The sequence below is a fragment of the Gobius niger genome (assembly GCF_951799975.1).
Source record: "Gobius niger genome assembly, chromosome: 13".
Classification (NCBI taxonomy): Eukaryota; Metazoa; Chordata; class Actinopteri; order Gobiiformes; family Gobiidae; genus Gobius; species Gobius niger.
In genome coordinates, this window is record NC_136864.1 from 2704247 (window position 1) to 2717986 (window position 13740).

At 41.0% G+C, this 13740-nt stretch overlaps 2 protein-coding genes across 2 annotated transcripts in view; both read left to right on the top strand.

Annotated features, from left to right (window-relative positions):
• The first annotated feature begins 409 nt into the window (after nucleotides 1–409).
• Nucleotides 410–13740, top strand: part of LOC306973044 (uncharacterized protein) — an 83887-nt gene continuing 70556 nt past the window's right edge. Inside the window, exon 1 of the mRNA XM_079569852.1 lies at nucleotides 410–436. The gene's annotated coding sequence lies outside the window, so the exon portion shown is untranslated. The remainder of the gene's footprint in view (nucleotides 437–13740) is intronic.
• On the top strand, nucleotides 1828–3664 carry LOC306972748 (uncharacterized protein; the record flags this gene model as incomplete). The annotated part of the gene is made up of 2 exons (XM_079569454.1): nucleotides 1828–1933; nucleotides 2379–3664. 2 exons carry the CDS (start codon nucleotides 1828–1830, stop codon nucleotides 3662–3664), a joined length of 1392 nt encoding a protein of 463 aa, XP_079425580.1.

Here is a 13740-nt window from a genome sequence, read left to right on the forward strand (position 1 = left end):
ATTTTTTTCTCACATTTATGCCAGTGATCTATAATTTTATTTAAATGTAAGTAATGGGAACAGATTTCTTAATATAAAGGAAGATGCATTTGGGCTGAAGTTTAATCATTTCCTAAACACATGGAAACTAATTTAACATTAAAATGACCTGAAATACTGCAGGGGTTTGTTCATTGTTCCTTGTCAAATACAATTTAACAATTTAACAATGTAAAAAATGAGTTTTGAATTGAATAATCAGTCATATACAGATTTCAGTGAGATGGATGACACTGAGCTCTGGATCAAGATCTTTGGTTCTTATTGTGTTCACCATATCAGGTCTACGACTTCAGTACAAACTATAAAGTATTAGTGTTGTTAAGATTTCATGGGCAAAGTCTTTAAAACCTTTTGTTGTTTTACAGGACGATCAAAGAGGACCCAGACTGTGGAGGTAAGTTTCTTTATCGTTCCCTCAAAAACACACAGTTAAAACAAGACGGGCCTCATGACGACTGGGCAGGACGATGGTGAACGAGCCCTGGCCTGATCACTGATCGGCATAAATATAAGAAAACTAATACAATCAATAAAAACATCAACATAGAATTAATCAATTACAGTAAGAGGCAAGAGTGTAGATAAAATACTTTCAGTTATATGCATTTTTAAGTCTTGTTTTGACTCGCTCTGTCTTGAGCACTATTTTTTCTTGCTCGTTCACACAAAGTTACCTAACCTCTGTTTTGTCAAATTTAGTCAAATAAAGTCTGTAAATTACTTACTTTTACTTCTTAATGTGCCAGAGTTTCCTCCACAACACCTAAAAGTTTTCAGGAAGTTGAAAAAGGTCTAAGCCTCATGTAGCTTTCTGTCCGTCTCCACGCCCTCCCTCAGCTTTGTTTTTTCCAGAGTCATAGCTCCGTAACAGTGAAAGTGAAGCAGAACAAACGGCTAAACTTCTATAAAATGATCTGAACCATTTGCAAACAAACCATCACTGATTTACCTCATTTTCAAGTGTGGTTTAAAAAACATATGGTTTTGGTCCCAGCTCTTCATCTCCGGTTGAGTAAAGTTTGGCGGTGACTTCCGATGCAGGACAAAACATGTGGAATCATAAATGCAGTGACAGTAGCTACGCTCGGAACGCATGGATCTATTTAGGTGCGAAATGGGAGCATAAACGAGCCTTTAAACCAGGGGTAGGCGAGTTTTCTTGGCGAGGGGCCGATTTTCTGTATTGTAAATAGACCGAGGGCCGAAGCCACTGATTATTCGCCCAAAGTAAAGCACAACACTGGAAAATTAGATAAATGACTTAAAATTGCTTGAATAAGAGTTCTTCTATGTTGAATTTGAGTCGGTTTGAACTAATCCAAGATACAAATGCTATAGCACCAATGGAACAAGAATAAAATCCACTTGAAATGACACAAAATAATCTGAATTAAGAGAATAACTAGTACTAGAGGTTTTATCTCATCTAAGACCAGACCAAATCTACTCAAACCTTAGATTTAATCTCTTAATTCAAGTAGATTTATGTCATTTCTTCCTTAAAACGACTTTCTTTTTCCAGTGCACTTCCTTCAAATGCCAGTGTTGTAATAATAATATATGACCTCATTGGGTGCATTGACCGTATTTCTACCTTTTTTCTCCCATTTAACTCTAATAATGTTAAAAGTACTCTCTGATTTGTGTGATAATGTTTCTCAAAATCATCTTGAGGGCCAGAGGTTCTGTGCTGGAGGGCCGGATTTGGCCCTCGGGCCTGACGTTGCCTACCCTTGCTTTAAACTAAACTGCTACAGGAAGAACATCCTCTGCTGGGTCTTCTTGATGAGGGAGCTGATGGTCGGCTCCCGTTTGAGCTTGTCCTGGGTGATGGTGAAGGAGTCCACGATGGAGATGGGGGAGGGAGAGTCTGTCAGAGCGAGGGGGGGAGGTGGGGATGTGTCTGTCCTGAAATCCACGATCATCTCCACTGTCTTCTGGGCGTTCAGCTCCAGGTTGCTGTGGCTGCACCAGGACGCCGGCCGGTCCTCCTCTCCTGTAGGCGACTCATCACCGTCCGAGATGAGCCCGATGAGGGCGGTGTCGTCCGCAAACATGATCAGTTTTACGGACCGGTGACTGGAGGTGCAGCAGTTTGTGTACAGGGAGAAGAGCCAGGGGGAAAGTACACAGCCCTGAAGAGAACCAGTGGCTGCAGTTGGTATCAGTGGGTTGTCAGTCAAAGCCAGGCCCCCCCTCTAGCTCTGCCACTGAGAGACTATATCTTTAGGGTTGTGTTTTATCTTCGTCTTTCTCAGGGACTTTAGTTGTTTTGCTTTAAAGACTTGTCATCTGGTGATCAATCGTTTATGGTGTCTGTCTGTCTGTCTCTGCAGGTGTTCAGAGCTCACATGAGGCGGCTCCCAGTCCAGTCCAGATTAAAGAGGAACCGAAGGAGATTCAAATCGAACACGAGTCGATCCAAGCGTTCCCAGTCAGTGTCTCTGTGAAGATCGAGAATGAAGAGTCTCTGCTTCATGAAACAGTGAAAGAGGAGATCAGAGATGACGGAGACGGAGCAGAAGCAGAGAATTCCTCCGACACTGACGACTCTGCAGACTGGACTCCTTCAGCTGAAAGTCTCACTGATCCGCAGCAGGAGGCGGCTCATGGGAACAACGTGAGTGAAGATGGAGGTCTAGACAAACCGCACAGATGCTCTCAGTGTGGGAAGAGGTTTTCAACTCGCTCCCATTTAAAGAGGCACTTACGGACTCACACAGGAGAGAAGCCGTTCAAGTGTTCTGTTTGTGGAAAGAGTTTTTCAGAAAATGGTCATTTGAAAACACACATGAGAACTCACGCGAGAACTCACACACCAGAGAAAAAATTCAGCTGCTCCGTTTGTTCAATGACTTTTGCACAAAATGCCACCTTGAAAAGACACATGAGGACTCACACCGGTGAAAGACCTTTCAGTTGCTCTGTTTGTGGAAAGAGTTTTTCACAAAACGGTCATCTGAGATCACACGAGAGAAGTCACGCAGGAGAGAAACTGTGCAGCTGCTCTTTTTGTGGGAAGAGTTTTTCAGAAAACAGTTATCTGAAAAAACACATGAGGGTCCACACGGGGGACAGGCCTTTCAGGTGTTCTGTTTGTGCAAAGAGTTTCCCACAAAATATTACCCTGATAAGACACATGAGGTTTCACACAGGAGAGAAACCATTCAGCTGTGCCATTTGTGGGAAGTGTTTTTCACAAAATGGTAATCTGAACACACACATGTGGACTCACACGGGAGAGAGGAAGTTCAGCTGCTCTGTTTGTTCTATGACTTTTACTCAAAATAACACCTTGAAGAGACACATGAGAAGTCACACAGGAGAGAAGCCCTTCAGGTGTTCTGTCTGTGCGAGGAGTTTTTCACATAACAGTACCCTGAAAGAACACATGAGGACTCACACAGGAGAGAAACCCTTTAGGTGTTCTCTTTGTGGAAAGAGTTTTTCGCAAAATAGTACTTTGAAAACACACATGTGGACTCACACGGGAGAAAACCATTCAGATGATCAAAGTTATTCCAAAGCAGAGGTTGAAAACTCCGAAATATCCATCCAAACAACTGAGGACACCGCGGTAAAATGTGATGAGCCCAGACTCAGAGGTCAGAAAGCAGAATGAACAACAGTGAGAAAACCTCCTCCTGCGCTGCCTGAAGAGGATGTGGATGATCCAACAAAAGATGAGCTCGAATCCTCGGAGAATCACTCTGTGGTTTGGAATCCTTTATTTATCATTATGAAAATAACTACGGCTCTGCAAGACTGAAAAAACCTGCGACGTGTGATACAAATGTTTTTGCTAATTTTCTCGGAATCGGAACCCGGATTAATCCATTAACCTCTTAACTCCCGCCTGAATCGACTTTTTTTTGGTCATTTTGTTTGCCATTTTTTGTCAAATTTTGGTAATTTGTTTGTCAAATTTTTTTCATGTTTTTTTTTCATTTTTTTTGTCCATTTTTTTTTCATTTTTTGTCACATATTTGTCACATTTTTCATCCTTTTTTAATCAAATTTGTGTCATTTTTGTCACATTTTTGTCAATTTTTTATGACATTTTTGTCTTTTTTGTCAAATTGTTGTCCTTTTTTTCGTCAATTTTTTGTCACATTTTTGTCATTTTTTTTTGGTCCATTTTTGTTGTTTTTTTATGACATTTTTGTCTTTTTTGTCATTTTTTGTCAAATTTTTGTAATTTTTTTTGGTCAAATTTTTATCAATTTTTTGTCCTTTTTTTCGTCTTTTTTTTTGTCACATTTGTGTCATTTTTTGTCACATTTTTGTCATTTTTTCGTCATTTTTTTGGTCAATTTCTTGTGACATTTTAGCCACTTTTTCACCCATTTTTCGTCACTTTTTTGTCAATGTTTTCTCACTTTTTTGTCACATTTCCAACATTGTTCCAGTTTTGTTGCCATTTTCACAGCTTTTTTCCAGAAGCTTTTGGATTGGGGTAAAGCCAAACTGGAGAAAATGTGTTCGGTTCAGGTGGGAGCTAAGGGGTTAAATTTAAACACAAATTGTAAGTGTTGTGTCATAAGATTATATAACGTAAGTTATCGGCTGGTGATTTAGCCTGAAGATGAATTGTTAGAGAGTTTTGATTTTGCTTAATTAATGTATTTATATATGATTATATATTACACATTCATGAAGCAAATAAAGGTTAAAATTTACCAATTTTTCCAGAGGATGTGAATTCTTATTGAAAAAATGACAGTAGTCCGATCGTTAAACCATCGTCTAAACAAGCCTACAAACATATCTCACATGTATGTAATGAGTCTGTCACATGTTAGTTTAATTCACAGTTTAAAATGCAGAGTTTACCTTGTATGTTGTAGAGGTGATAGAGGGAAATGTATTTTATATATATTAAGGAAGAAACATGTGAAACAAACGGTTCAGTAACAAGAGTCATTGAGCTAGTTTTACCCCTTGGACCTGGCAACCCTCCTCAGACCCGGAAGTGAGCGCTGTGTTGCGCTGCTGTGTTAGCGTTAGCTCTGGACAGAAGTGAGACACTCTTTTCTCCTTAAAGCGGACAGAGCGCAGTGAAACATGTCAGAAGTGAAGCTGGAGGAGGAGCAGGAGCTGTGGGAGCCCGCGGAGGAGGAAAACAGGTGAGTTTAGAGCCAAGACAGGACTCTCTCAGATACAGAGGACTGTCCACAACAACAACACGAGGCCAAAACCAGACAAGGCCAGGGGTCAACATCCTCCATGATGAATATGTCTGTTAAATGTGAGCAATGGGAACAGATTTTTGAATATAAAGGAAACTGTGAAAGGGCTGAAGTAAAATCTTTTTCCTAAACACATGGAAACTATTTTAACATAGAGATGACCTGAAATACAGAGATTTGTTCATTGTAGTTTGTCATGAACAGGTGCCCATCATATAATAAGAATATCATGGAAAAAGTGCATTTACTTCTGTTATTCAACTTAAACTGAAACTAATATGTGATAGACTCATTACATGCAAAGTGACATGTTGCCTGTATTTGTTTTTAATTTGATTATTATGGCTCAGCTTGTAAAAGGACATGTCACTGCATGTGATGAGCCTTTCAGGGTCTCCGACTTTTTTCTACCCGACGAGCTACTTTTACACTGTGAACATTGGAGCTACTTATGTTCAAAAGGTCTTGTGACAAACTCAACTTAGCTGGACTTCACCCTGAAGAATTACCTGCCAAGACGGCATTTCAAAGGAAGTGACCTGAGTTTAGTCCTTATACCAGGGGTGGAAACGTCAGGCCTTTGTGCCAAATCCGGCCCTCCAGCTCAGAACCTCAGGCCCTCAAGATGATTTTGAGAAATATTATTGTACAAATAAAAGATCAAATACCCGTTAAAGTCTAAAAATGTGAGAAATAGTGTCAGTATGTTAAAAATGTCCTGTCAGAACGTCCCTCTTGGTCAAATAATGTTAAACAGTGATTCTCTACTGGGGGGTCGGGACCCGAAAGGGGGGCACGAAACCATTTTCAGTGGGTCGCGAGTTTATAGGCTATATTTGTATTCAATATTTTCCATCTGAAACTGCACAGAAACACTAACTGTGTCTGTTAAAATGAATAATAATGGGTTGTTTTAATCATTATTTCAGTCTTAAAGGGAAATCTACGGCTTGTTCAGCAAAAACTTATACGATATATGTCAAATTACAGATTTATTTGGGTCCTCGGCTCGTCATTGTTATAGAAATCTGAACCATTAATTGTTTATTCCTCTCATCATGTCACATATGCTTTATGGACATTTGACCATTACATACAGTGACCTATATTCAGTGAGCATTTCCTCATTTACCAGAGTTCATGGGCATGTTTGTGTATGAGTTGGTGCGATCGGGCGGAGGATTTCTGTCCTCACTCACTCGTGCTCTCACAGTTTATCTCTCTCACTCATGGCCATTGGCAGTTGTTTCCTTGTCCATGGCGCCTTATGTAGCTCAACAATGTAAGACAACTTTGACCATTACGTCATTGGGTTCGCTTGACCGGAGTTTAAGATATGGTGTTTGTGTCCTCGCTTTGGCGACGCTTGTCTTGTACATTTCGTCAGTGTCTCTGAACGTCTTAAGTCAATCTGACCCATTACACCATTGGGGCATTCCATAATCGTATGATCATTGTGCTGTCTGTGTGTATAAATACTGCGAGCTGTGAACTTCAGAGCATCTTCTATCCAGGTGCTTGGTGTGTCTCCATATGTCAGATAAACCTGCACGTTTGATTCATGACAACTTCTCTCCGGTTTTCATTTAATATAGTCTCAATGTTTACCATGACATCATCCAAGGGTCATGGTTGATGAAAACATTGGCATTTGCAGAAAATAGTTCTTTGCTTTAGGCTACAATGTTGAGGTTCGGCCCTTGGATGTTTTGGCAATGATGAAAACCGTCCCTCCATGATGCAAACTTGCCGACCCCTGCCTTATACTTTACTATATTGAACCGAATGTTCACAGATTGTGTTCGGCATTATCAGAACAAACAGAAAATGCGTCTAAAATTTGAGTTATGAAGCGTGTAGAGATGTAGAAAGTCTTTGGCGAGCTGGTTGGAGATACCTGGTCTATATCATACAGTAGTTTCACAGTTTAAGTTGAATTACAGAAAAAAATGAACTTTTTTATAATTATATGACGAGCACCTGTACAGCCTCTGAAACGCCATTATCAAATAATTACATTATTTTCATCAGCAACACATTTAAACAATGAAAAAACTGAATTTATAACAGGTGTATTTCTCCCTTGTGAGATCAATAAAGGAATATTTTATCTCTTTTTTTGAACTGAATAATCTGGGGTCACATACAGATTTAGATGAGATGATACTGTGCTCTGGATTAAGGCCTTTGGTTCTTATCTTGTTAATCACATCAGGTCTAAACTAAGACTTCAGTACAAACCATAAAGTATTAGTGTTGTTAAGATTTCATGGGAATAGTCTTTGAAACCTTTTGTTGTTTTACAGGACGATCAAAGAGGAACCAGACTGTGGAGGTAAGAAAAGCCAAACTGGAAAATGTTTATGTATCGTTCCCTCGAAAATAGAATTACAACAAGACGTACCACAACACAACTCCAAATGTATAAAGTAACAAGTTTAGGGAGTTTGTGCTTCATCAGTGTGAAAGGAATGAGCTGGTGGCGCTGACGCCGAAACACAGAGGTGTGAATTTTATGTTTTTTCTTTTTTTTCATTAATGGCTACCCCGAAGTTCCATCCATCCATTTTCTTCCACTTGTCCGTTGGGGGCAGCTGTTGGAGTTGCCCAAATCACATTGCACCAGCCCCTATGGCTCCTCCTGCAGGTGATGGGTCCACGGAAGGACGGCCTCATGATTAACCGGGCCTGTTGGTCTCTCATAAGGGGCTTCTGACCCGCTCTTTGTCTGACCCGTCACCTATAGGACCTGTTTGCCCTGGGAGACCCTACCAGGGGCACGAAGCCCCGACAACAGAGCTCCAGGATCATTCGGGCGCTCAAACCCCTCCACCACGTTAAGGTGGCGGCTCCAGGAGGGGACCCTGAAGTTCTAAAGTTCAAATAAATAAATAATCTTATTTAAAAGTTCTTCCGTTTGCTGGACAAAGGAAGGCATTTGGTTTGTTGACGCCTGATCATTATTCTGTAAAAGTAAATCGAGGGAGCAGCTCTTTTCCTGGAGAATATTGGCGTCCAAACAGTCCCTTAAGCAAACTTAAAAACTTCAAACTATAAGTCTAGAAGGGCATGCATAAGATTACATTGAAACTATGAAGACGACAACAATTTGACGTAGATCAACAGCAGTATTGTATCACACGTGCAGGTGCATTAAGTGATAGCAGCAGATCTGAGTGTGGACAGACCACATAGTGACATAGAGCAGTGAAAATGGCAGGAACAGGTTACTACGTTCATGAGTCTGATACAGAGTTACTGGGCCTTCATGAGGATGATGGTGGAGGTGAAAAAACTGTCCAAAGGCTGGAGGTGTGGGTGCGTATGGGCCGTAGCCTCCTGCCTGAGGGGGGAGGGGTGAATAGTCCATGTCCAGGGTGAGAAGGGTCAGCTGTGATCCGACCCACACGCCTCCGGGTCCTGGGGTGAACAGGGAGAGTCTGTCAGGGCGAGGGGGGGCAGTGGGGCTGTGTCTCCTGTAGGTGGACTCTTCACTGTCCGGGATGAGCTCGATGAGGGCGGTGTCGTCCACGAACTTCATCAGTTTTACGGACTGGTGACTGGAGGTGCAGCAGTTTGTGTACAGGGAGAAGAGCCAGGGGGAAAGTACACAGCCCTGAGGAGAACCAGTGGCTGCAGTTGGTATCAGGGGGTTGTCAGTCAAAGCCTCCTTCGAGCTCTGCCACTGAGAGACTGTATTTGTAGGTTTGTGTTTTATCTTTGTCTTTCTCAGGGACTGTTGTTGAGTTGTTTTGCTTTAAAGACTTTTTTGATGATCAATCGTTCATGATGTCTGTCTGTCTCTGCAGGTGTTCAGAGCTCACATGAGGCGGCTCCCAGTCCAGACCAGATTAAAGAGGAACTAAAGGAGATTCAAATCAAACAGGAGTCGATCCCAGTCATTGTCTCTGTGAAGATCGAGAATGAAGAGTCTCTGCTTCATGAAACAGTGAAAGAGGAGAACAGAGAGGACGATGCAGAGAATTCCTCTGACACTGACGACTCTGCAGACTGGACTCCTTCAGCTGAAAGTCCCACTGATCAGCTGCAGGAGCCGGCTCATGGGAACAATGTGAGCGACGATGGAGGTCCAGTAAAACCTCACAGATGCTCTGACTGTGGGAAAGGGTTCTCAACTCGCTCCAGTTTAAACAAGCACGTTCGGACTCACACAGGAGAGAAGCCGTTCAAGTGTTCAGTGTGTGGGAAGAGCTTTTCACAAAATGTTAATCTTAAAACACACATGAGGTCTCACATGGGAGAGAAGCCATTGATGTGTTCTTTTTGCGGAAAGAGTTTCTCACAAAACGGTCATCTGAGAACGCACATGAGGACTCACTCAGACGAGAAGCCGTTCAGGTGTTCCGTCTGTGCGATGAGTTTTTCACGAAACGGAAACCTGCAAGCGCACATGAGGACTCACACAGGGGAGAAGAAATTCTGCTGTTCTGTTTGTTCTATGACTTTTACGCAAAACACTACGTTGAAAAGACACATGAGGAGTCACACAGGAGAGAGGCCTTTCAGGTGTTCTGTCTGTGCAATGACTTTTTCACAAAGTATAACCCTGGTAAGACACATGAGGTTTCACACGGGAGAGAAACCGTTCAGGTGTACCGTGTGTGGGAAGTGTTTTTCACAAAATGGTGCCCTGAGATCACACGAGAGAACCCACACAGGTGAGAAGCTGTGCGGGTGCTCTTTCTGTGGGAAGAGTTTTTCAGAAAAGAGTTACCTGAAAAAACACATGAGGGTCCACACGGGGGACAGGCCTTTCAGGTGTTCTGTTTGCGCAAAGAGTTTTTCACAAAATAGTGCCCTGAACACACACATGAGGACTCACACCAAAGAAAAAAAACATTCAAATGATCGGTTTGTTCAAAGTTACTCCAAGTCTAAAGCAGAGGTTGAAAACTCCACATCGATGGGAACAACTGGGGAAGCGGCGGTGAAATGTGATGAGCCCAGTGACGGCCGGGAAGCACAATGAACGAGAAGAGCATCGGAACCAAACTGCGCTGATGATCCAACGACTGCAACAAAAGACGAGCCCAGATCCTCGGAGAAAGACTCTGTGGTTTGGAATCCATCCATCCATCCGTCCGTCCATTCTTCCAGGGTGGGGCCCCGGCTGCTCTATACCAGGCGACTTCACGGGCCTTGTGTGTTGTACAAGGTCCGTGCACGTCTTCTGAACTGCTCTTCATCTGACCCGTCACCTAAGGCCTGTTTGCCATGGGAGACCCTACCAGGGGCGTAATGCCGACCGAGACAACAGAGACAACAGAGCTCCTTGGGTCATTCAGGCGCTCAAACAACCCCACCATGTTAAGGCGGCAGATCACGGGGTTGAAATATAAACTTGAAATAATATGCTTTTTTTGTTATAAATTTTAAGTCTTTTGTTGAATCGTCGTAATGTTGTGATATTTCCACTGTATAGTAACACCCACTAACCCCTTAACTCCCGCCTGAACCAAGCACATTTTCTCAAAAAAATGACCAAAATTTGATGAAAAAAATGACAAAAAAAAAAACGTGACAAAAAATGACCAAAATGTAACAAGAAACAATTCCAAAAAAATGACAAAAAAAGACAACAAAATTGATAAAAAATGGATGAAAGAAATGACAAAAATGTGACAAAAAAGTTACAAAAATGTGATAAAATTTTGACAAAAAAATTACAAAAATTTGACAAAAAAATTACAAAAAAATGACAAAAAATGACAAAAAATGACCAAAAATTGACAAAAATTGACAAAAAAGTTACAAAATTTGGACAAAAAAATTACAAAAAATGGACAAAAAAGCAACAAAAAAAAGATAAAAATTTGACCAAAAAATGACAAATGTGACAAAAAATGACAAAAAAGTTACAAAAATTGATAAAAATTTGACAAAAAAAATTCAAAAATGTGACAAAAAATGACAAAAAAATGATGACGTGAGGAAAAAGATCCTCTCGGTTCAGGCGGGAGTTAAGAGGTTAAATGAAATATGGTCAAATAAAATGCAGTAGATTGCGCTGTTTCACTGAGCTAGTTTCCCTCTTGGACCTGGCAACCCCGCTCAGACCCCGGAAGTGAGCGCTGTGTTGTGCTGCTGTGTTAGCGTTAGCTCTGAACAGAAGTGAGACACTCTCTTCTCCTTAAAGCGGACAGAGCGCAGTGAAACATGTCAGAAGTGAAGCTGGAGGAGGAGCAGGAGCTGTGGGAGCCCGCGGAGGAGGAAAACAGGTGAGTTTAGAGCCAGGACAGGCAAAAGGGCCAGAGGCTGCGTGTCTGATCAGCTGCTGGCGCTGTGGGCCATAAGTAAAGAGACAAAATAACGAGAGGTCACTTCTGGCCCAGCACTGGTTCATGCTTCACTGCAAGTCTAATGAATTTATAAATTATGCTCATATATATATATTCTGTGTAAGCTCTTTTTAAATATACATATTCATTTAATTGCAGGATTATGAAAATGTCAACATAGCTTTCTCTAAATGCGGAAGTAAATATCTACATGCACAAAACAAACCAGGCCTACAAGTCCACGAAGAGTTGATTTTACCACGTGTATCTGCATTGACTAATAAAGAAAAGGGGGAAAAAGTATAGGTAAAGTATGAAAATAAGATCCAAGCTTTCTTTCTTTCTTTTTTTTGTTTTTATTTTATTGATCCCCTTTAGCACAGCAGAACTGTCGCTCTTCTTCGTGGGGTCCACATATAAAAACAAAAAGAAATACTTTAAAGAAAAAGAAAAGTACATTAAGATACAAAAGCCACGCAACAATGTATACAATATATTACTGTATCACAATTCATAATCACTACTTTCTACTACTTTCTATCAAATCTCAAGCCATAGTTATAGTATATTTTCAGTTCAGTTCAGTTGTAGATAGCATTTTTTTCAATGTCGATTTAAATGTTTTTAGGTTTACGAGCACAGTTAGATTTTCAGGTTGCGTATTCCCAGCATGCATTGCTCTGAACATGTTTTCTGAGCACTGTTTGAATGTACTTTTGGCGTGTACTAAGGCTTCATTGTTTTCAAAATGCCCCAAACTCTGCGTCTCAGGGACAAGTTTGGTCCTTTGTCCGTTTGCTGAAAGGTTCCTGAAGACGCGTAATAAAGAATGCATGAACATGAATCAGTTCTTAAGGCTGTTGTTAAGAATTAAAAAGGTGCGTAACTAAGTTCGCCATCTGCTCCGGTCCGCATCGAAATCACTCTCAGGAGAATGGTTCCCTTCTTGAGGTCATTTATTCAATCAGATGTCACAGAATACATGTTAAAGCCCAACATGCTTCCACGGACGTAACACGGAAGTCTATGTATCACAACCGAACATTCTACTTTATACCCCAGATGCCTTGCCTCCTAACCCCAACATTAGATTTGACTTTTCACCCAGACAGTACGTGCGGTTCCCTGACCACAACAAGTTTGTTCAGTCATTACTCATTAACCTTCAAGTCTGATGAACCTGGTGCTAGCAAAGTCAACCCAGTTCATCAGACCTTTAGCAGACGTTGAAGGCTGCTCTACAAAAACAGCTTATATAACCATGACAGAGCATTTAAATGACCCCTAGGAACGTTTTATAAATAGAAACAAGATTAATTAATCCATAATTTCCTCTCTTGATTACCTGAATACAGGTAATCACTAAAAAACAAAACATTCATAACATCTTGATGCACTTGACATTGAGACGCAAATCGCTATCTCTCTTTTAAAATTATAGAATTATACACCCATCTTCAGTAGTGATGTTCAAATAATTGGATTAAAACCAAAGCATTTTATCAATTTTGAAATTCAATTTGAGTCATCATCATTTTCGTTATGGCCATGTTAATAGATCTAATTGGGCATTGCATTCTACGTTTTTTAGAAGGGCTTCCGGTGTCTCAAATGGAATCGACATGTCGCCTTCAGTTAATGTTTTGCTGATGCCAAGATGGATGGATAAACCTATAAGACAAATAAACTTTTGGTAAAATTTTCAGGACTCATTTCCAATCGTTCTCTAAACAACATCAATAGGCTAAACACAAACACATTTGATATCGTTAGGAAAGGACATATCACCATACATTGAGAGCGACTCATCTTAAGTGGATTTACTTTTATAATGTTCATGATGGAAACAGCTTCTTCTGGTCACGTGTAAGATGTAAGATGTGACCACGATCATCTGTGTACCTGGAGCAGAGGTTACAAGCACTTACTCCTTAATCTGACGTAGCTTCGGTCTTCTATGTTCCCTAGAGCAGAGGTTACTAGCACATGCTCTTTTACTTGGTTCTAAAAGTGTCTTTTCCTGTACTTGGATGGTGTTTTTGTGAATTACAGTACCTTTGGTTCAGCTGGTGGGAGATACAGTCATAGATCTCTCTCTTAGGTAATGACCAGTCTCTTTTCAACAGTCCTTACTGAGTTCCAGCCTCTCCAATTACAGGTGCGTCCTTGTCCTGTAATGGAAGAGATTCATCCGGCAGTTCATCTGATAT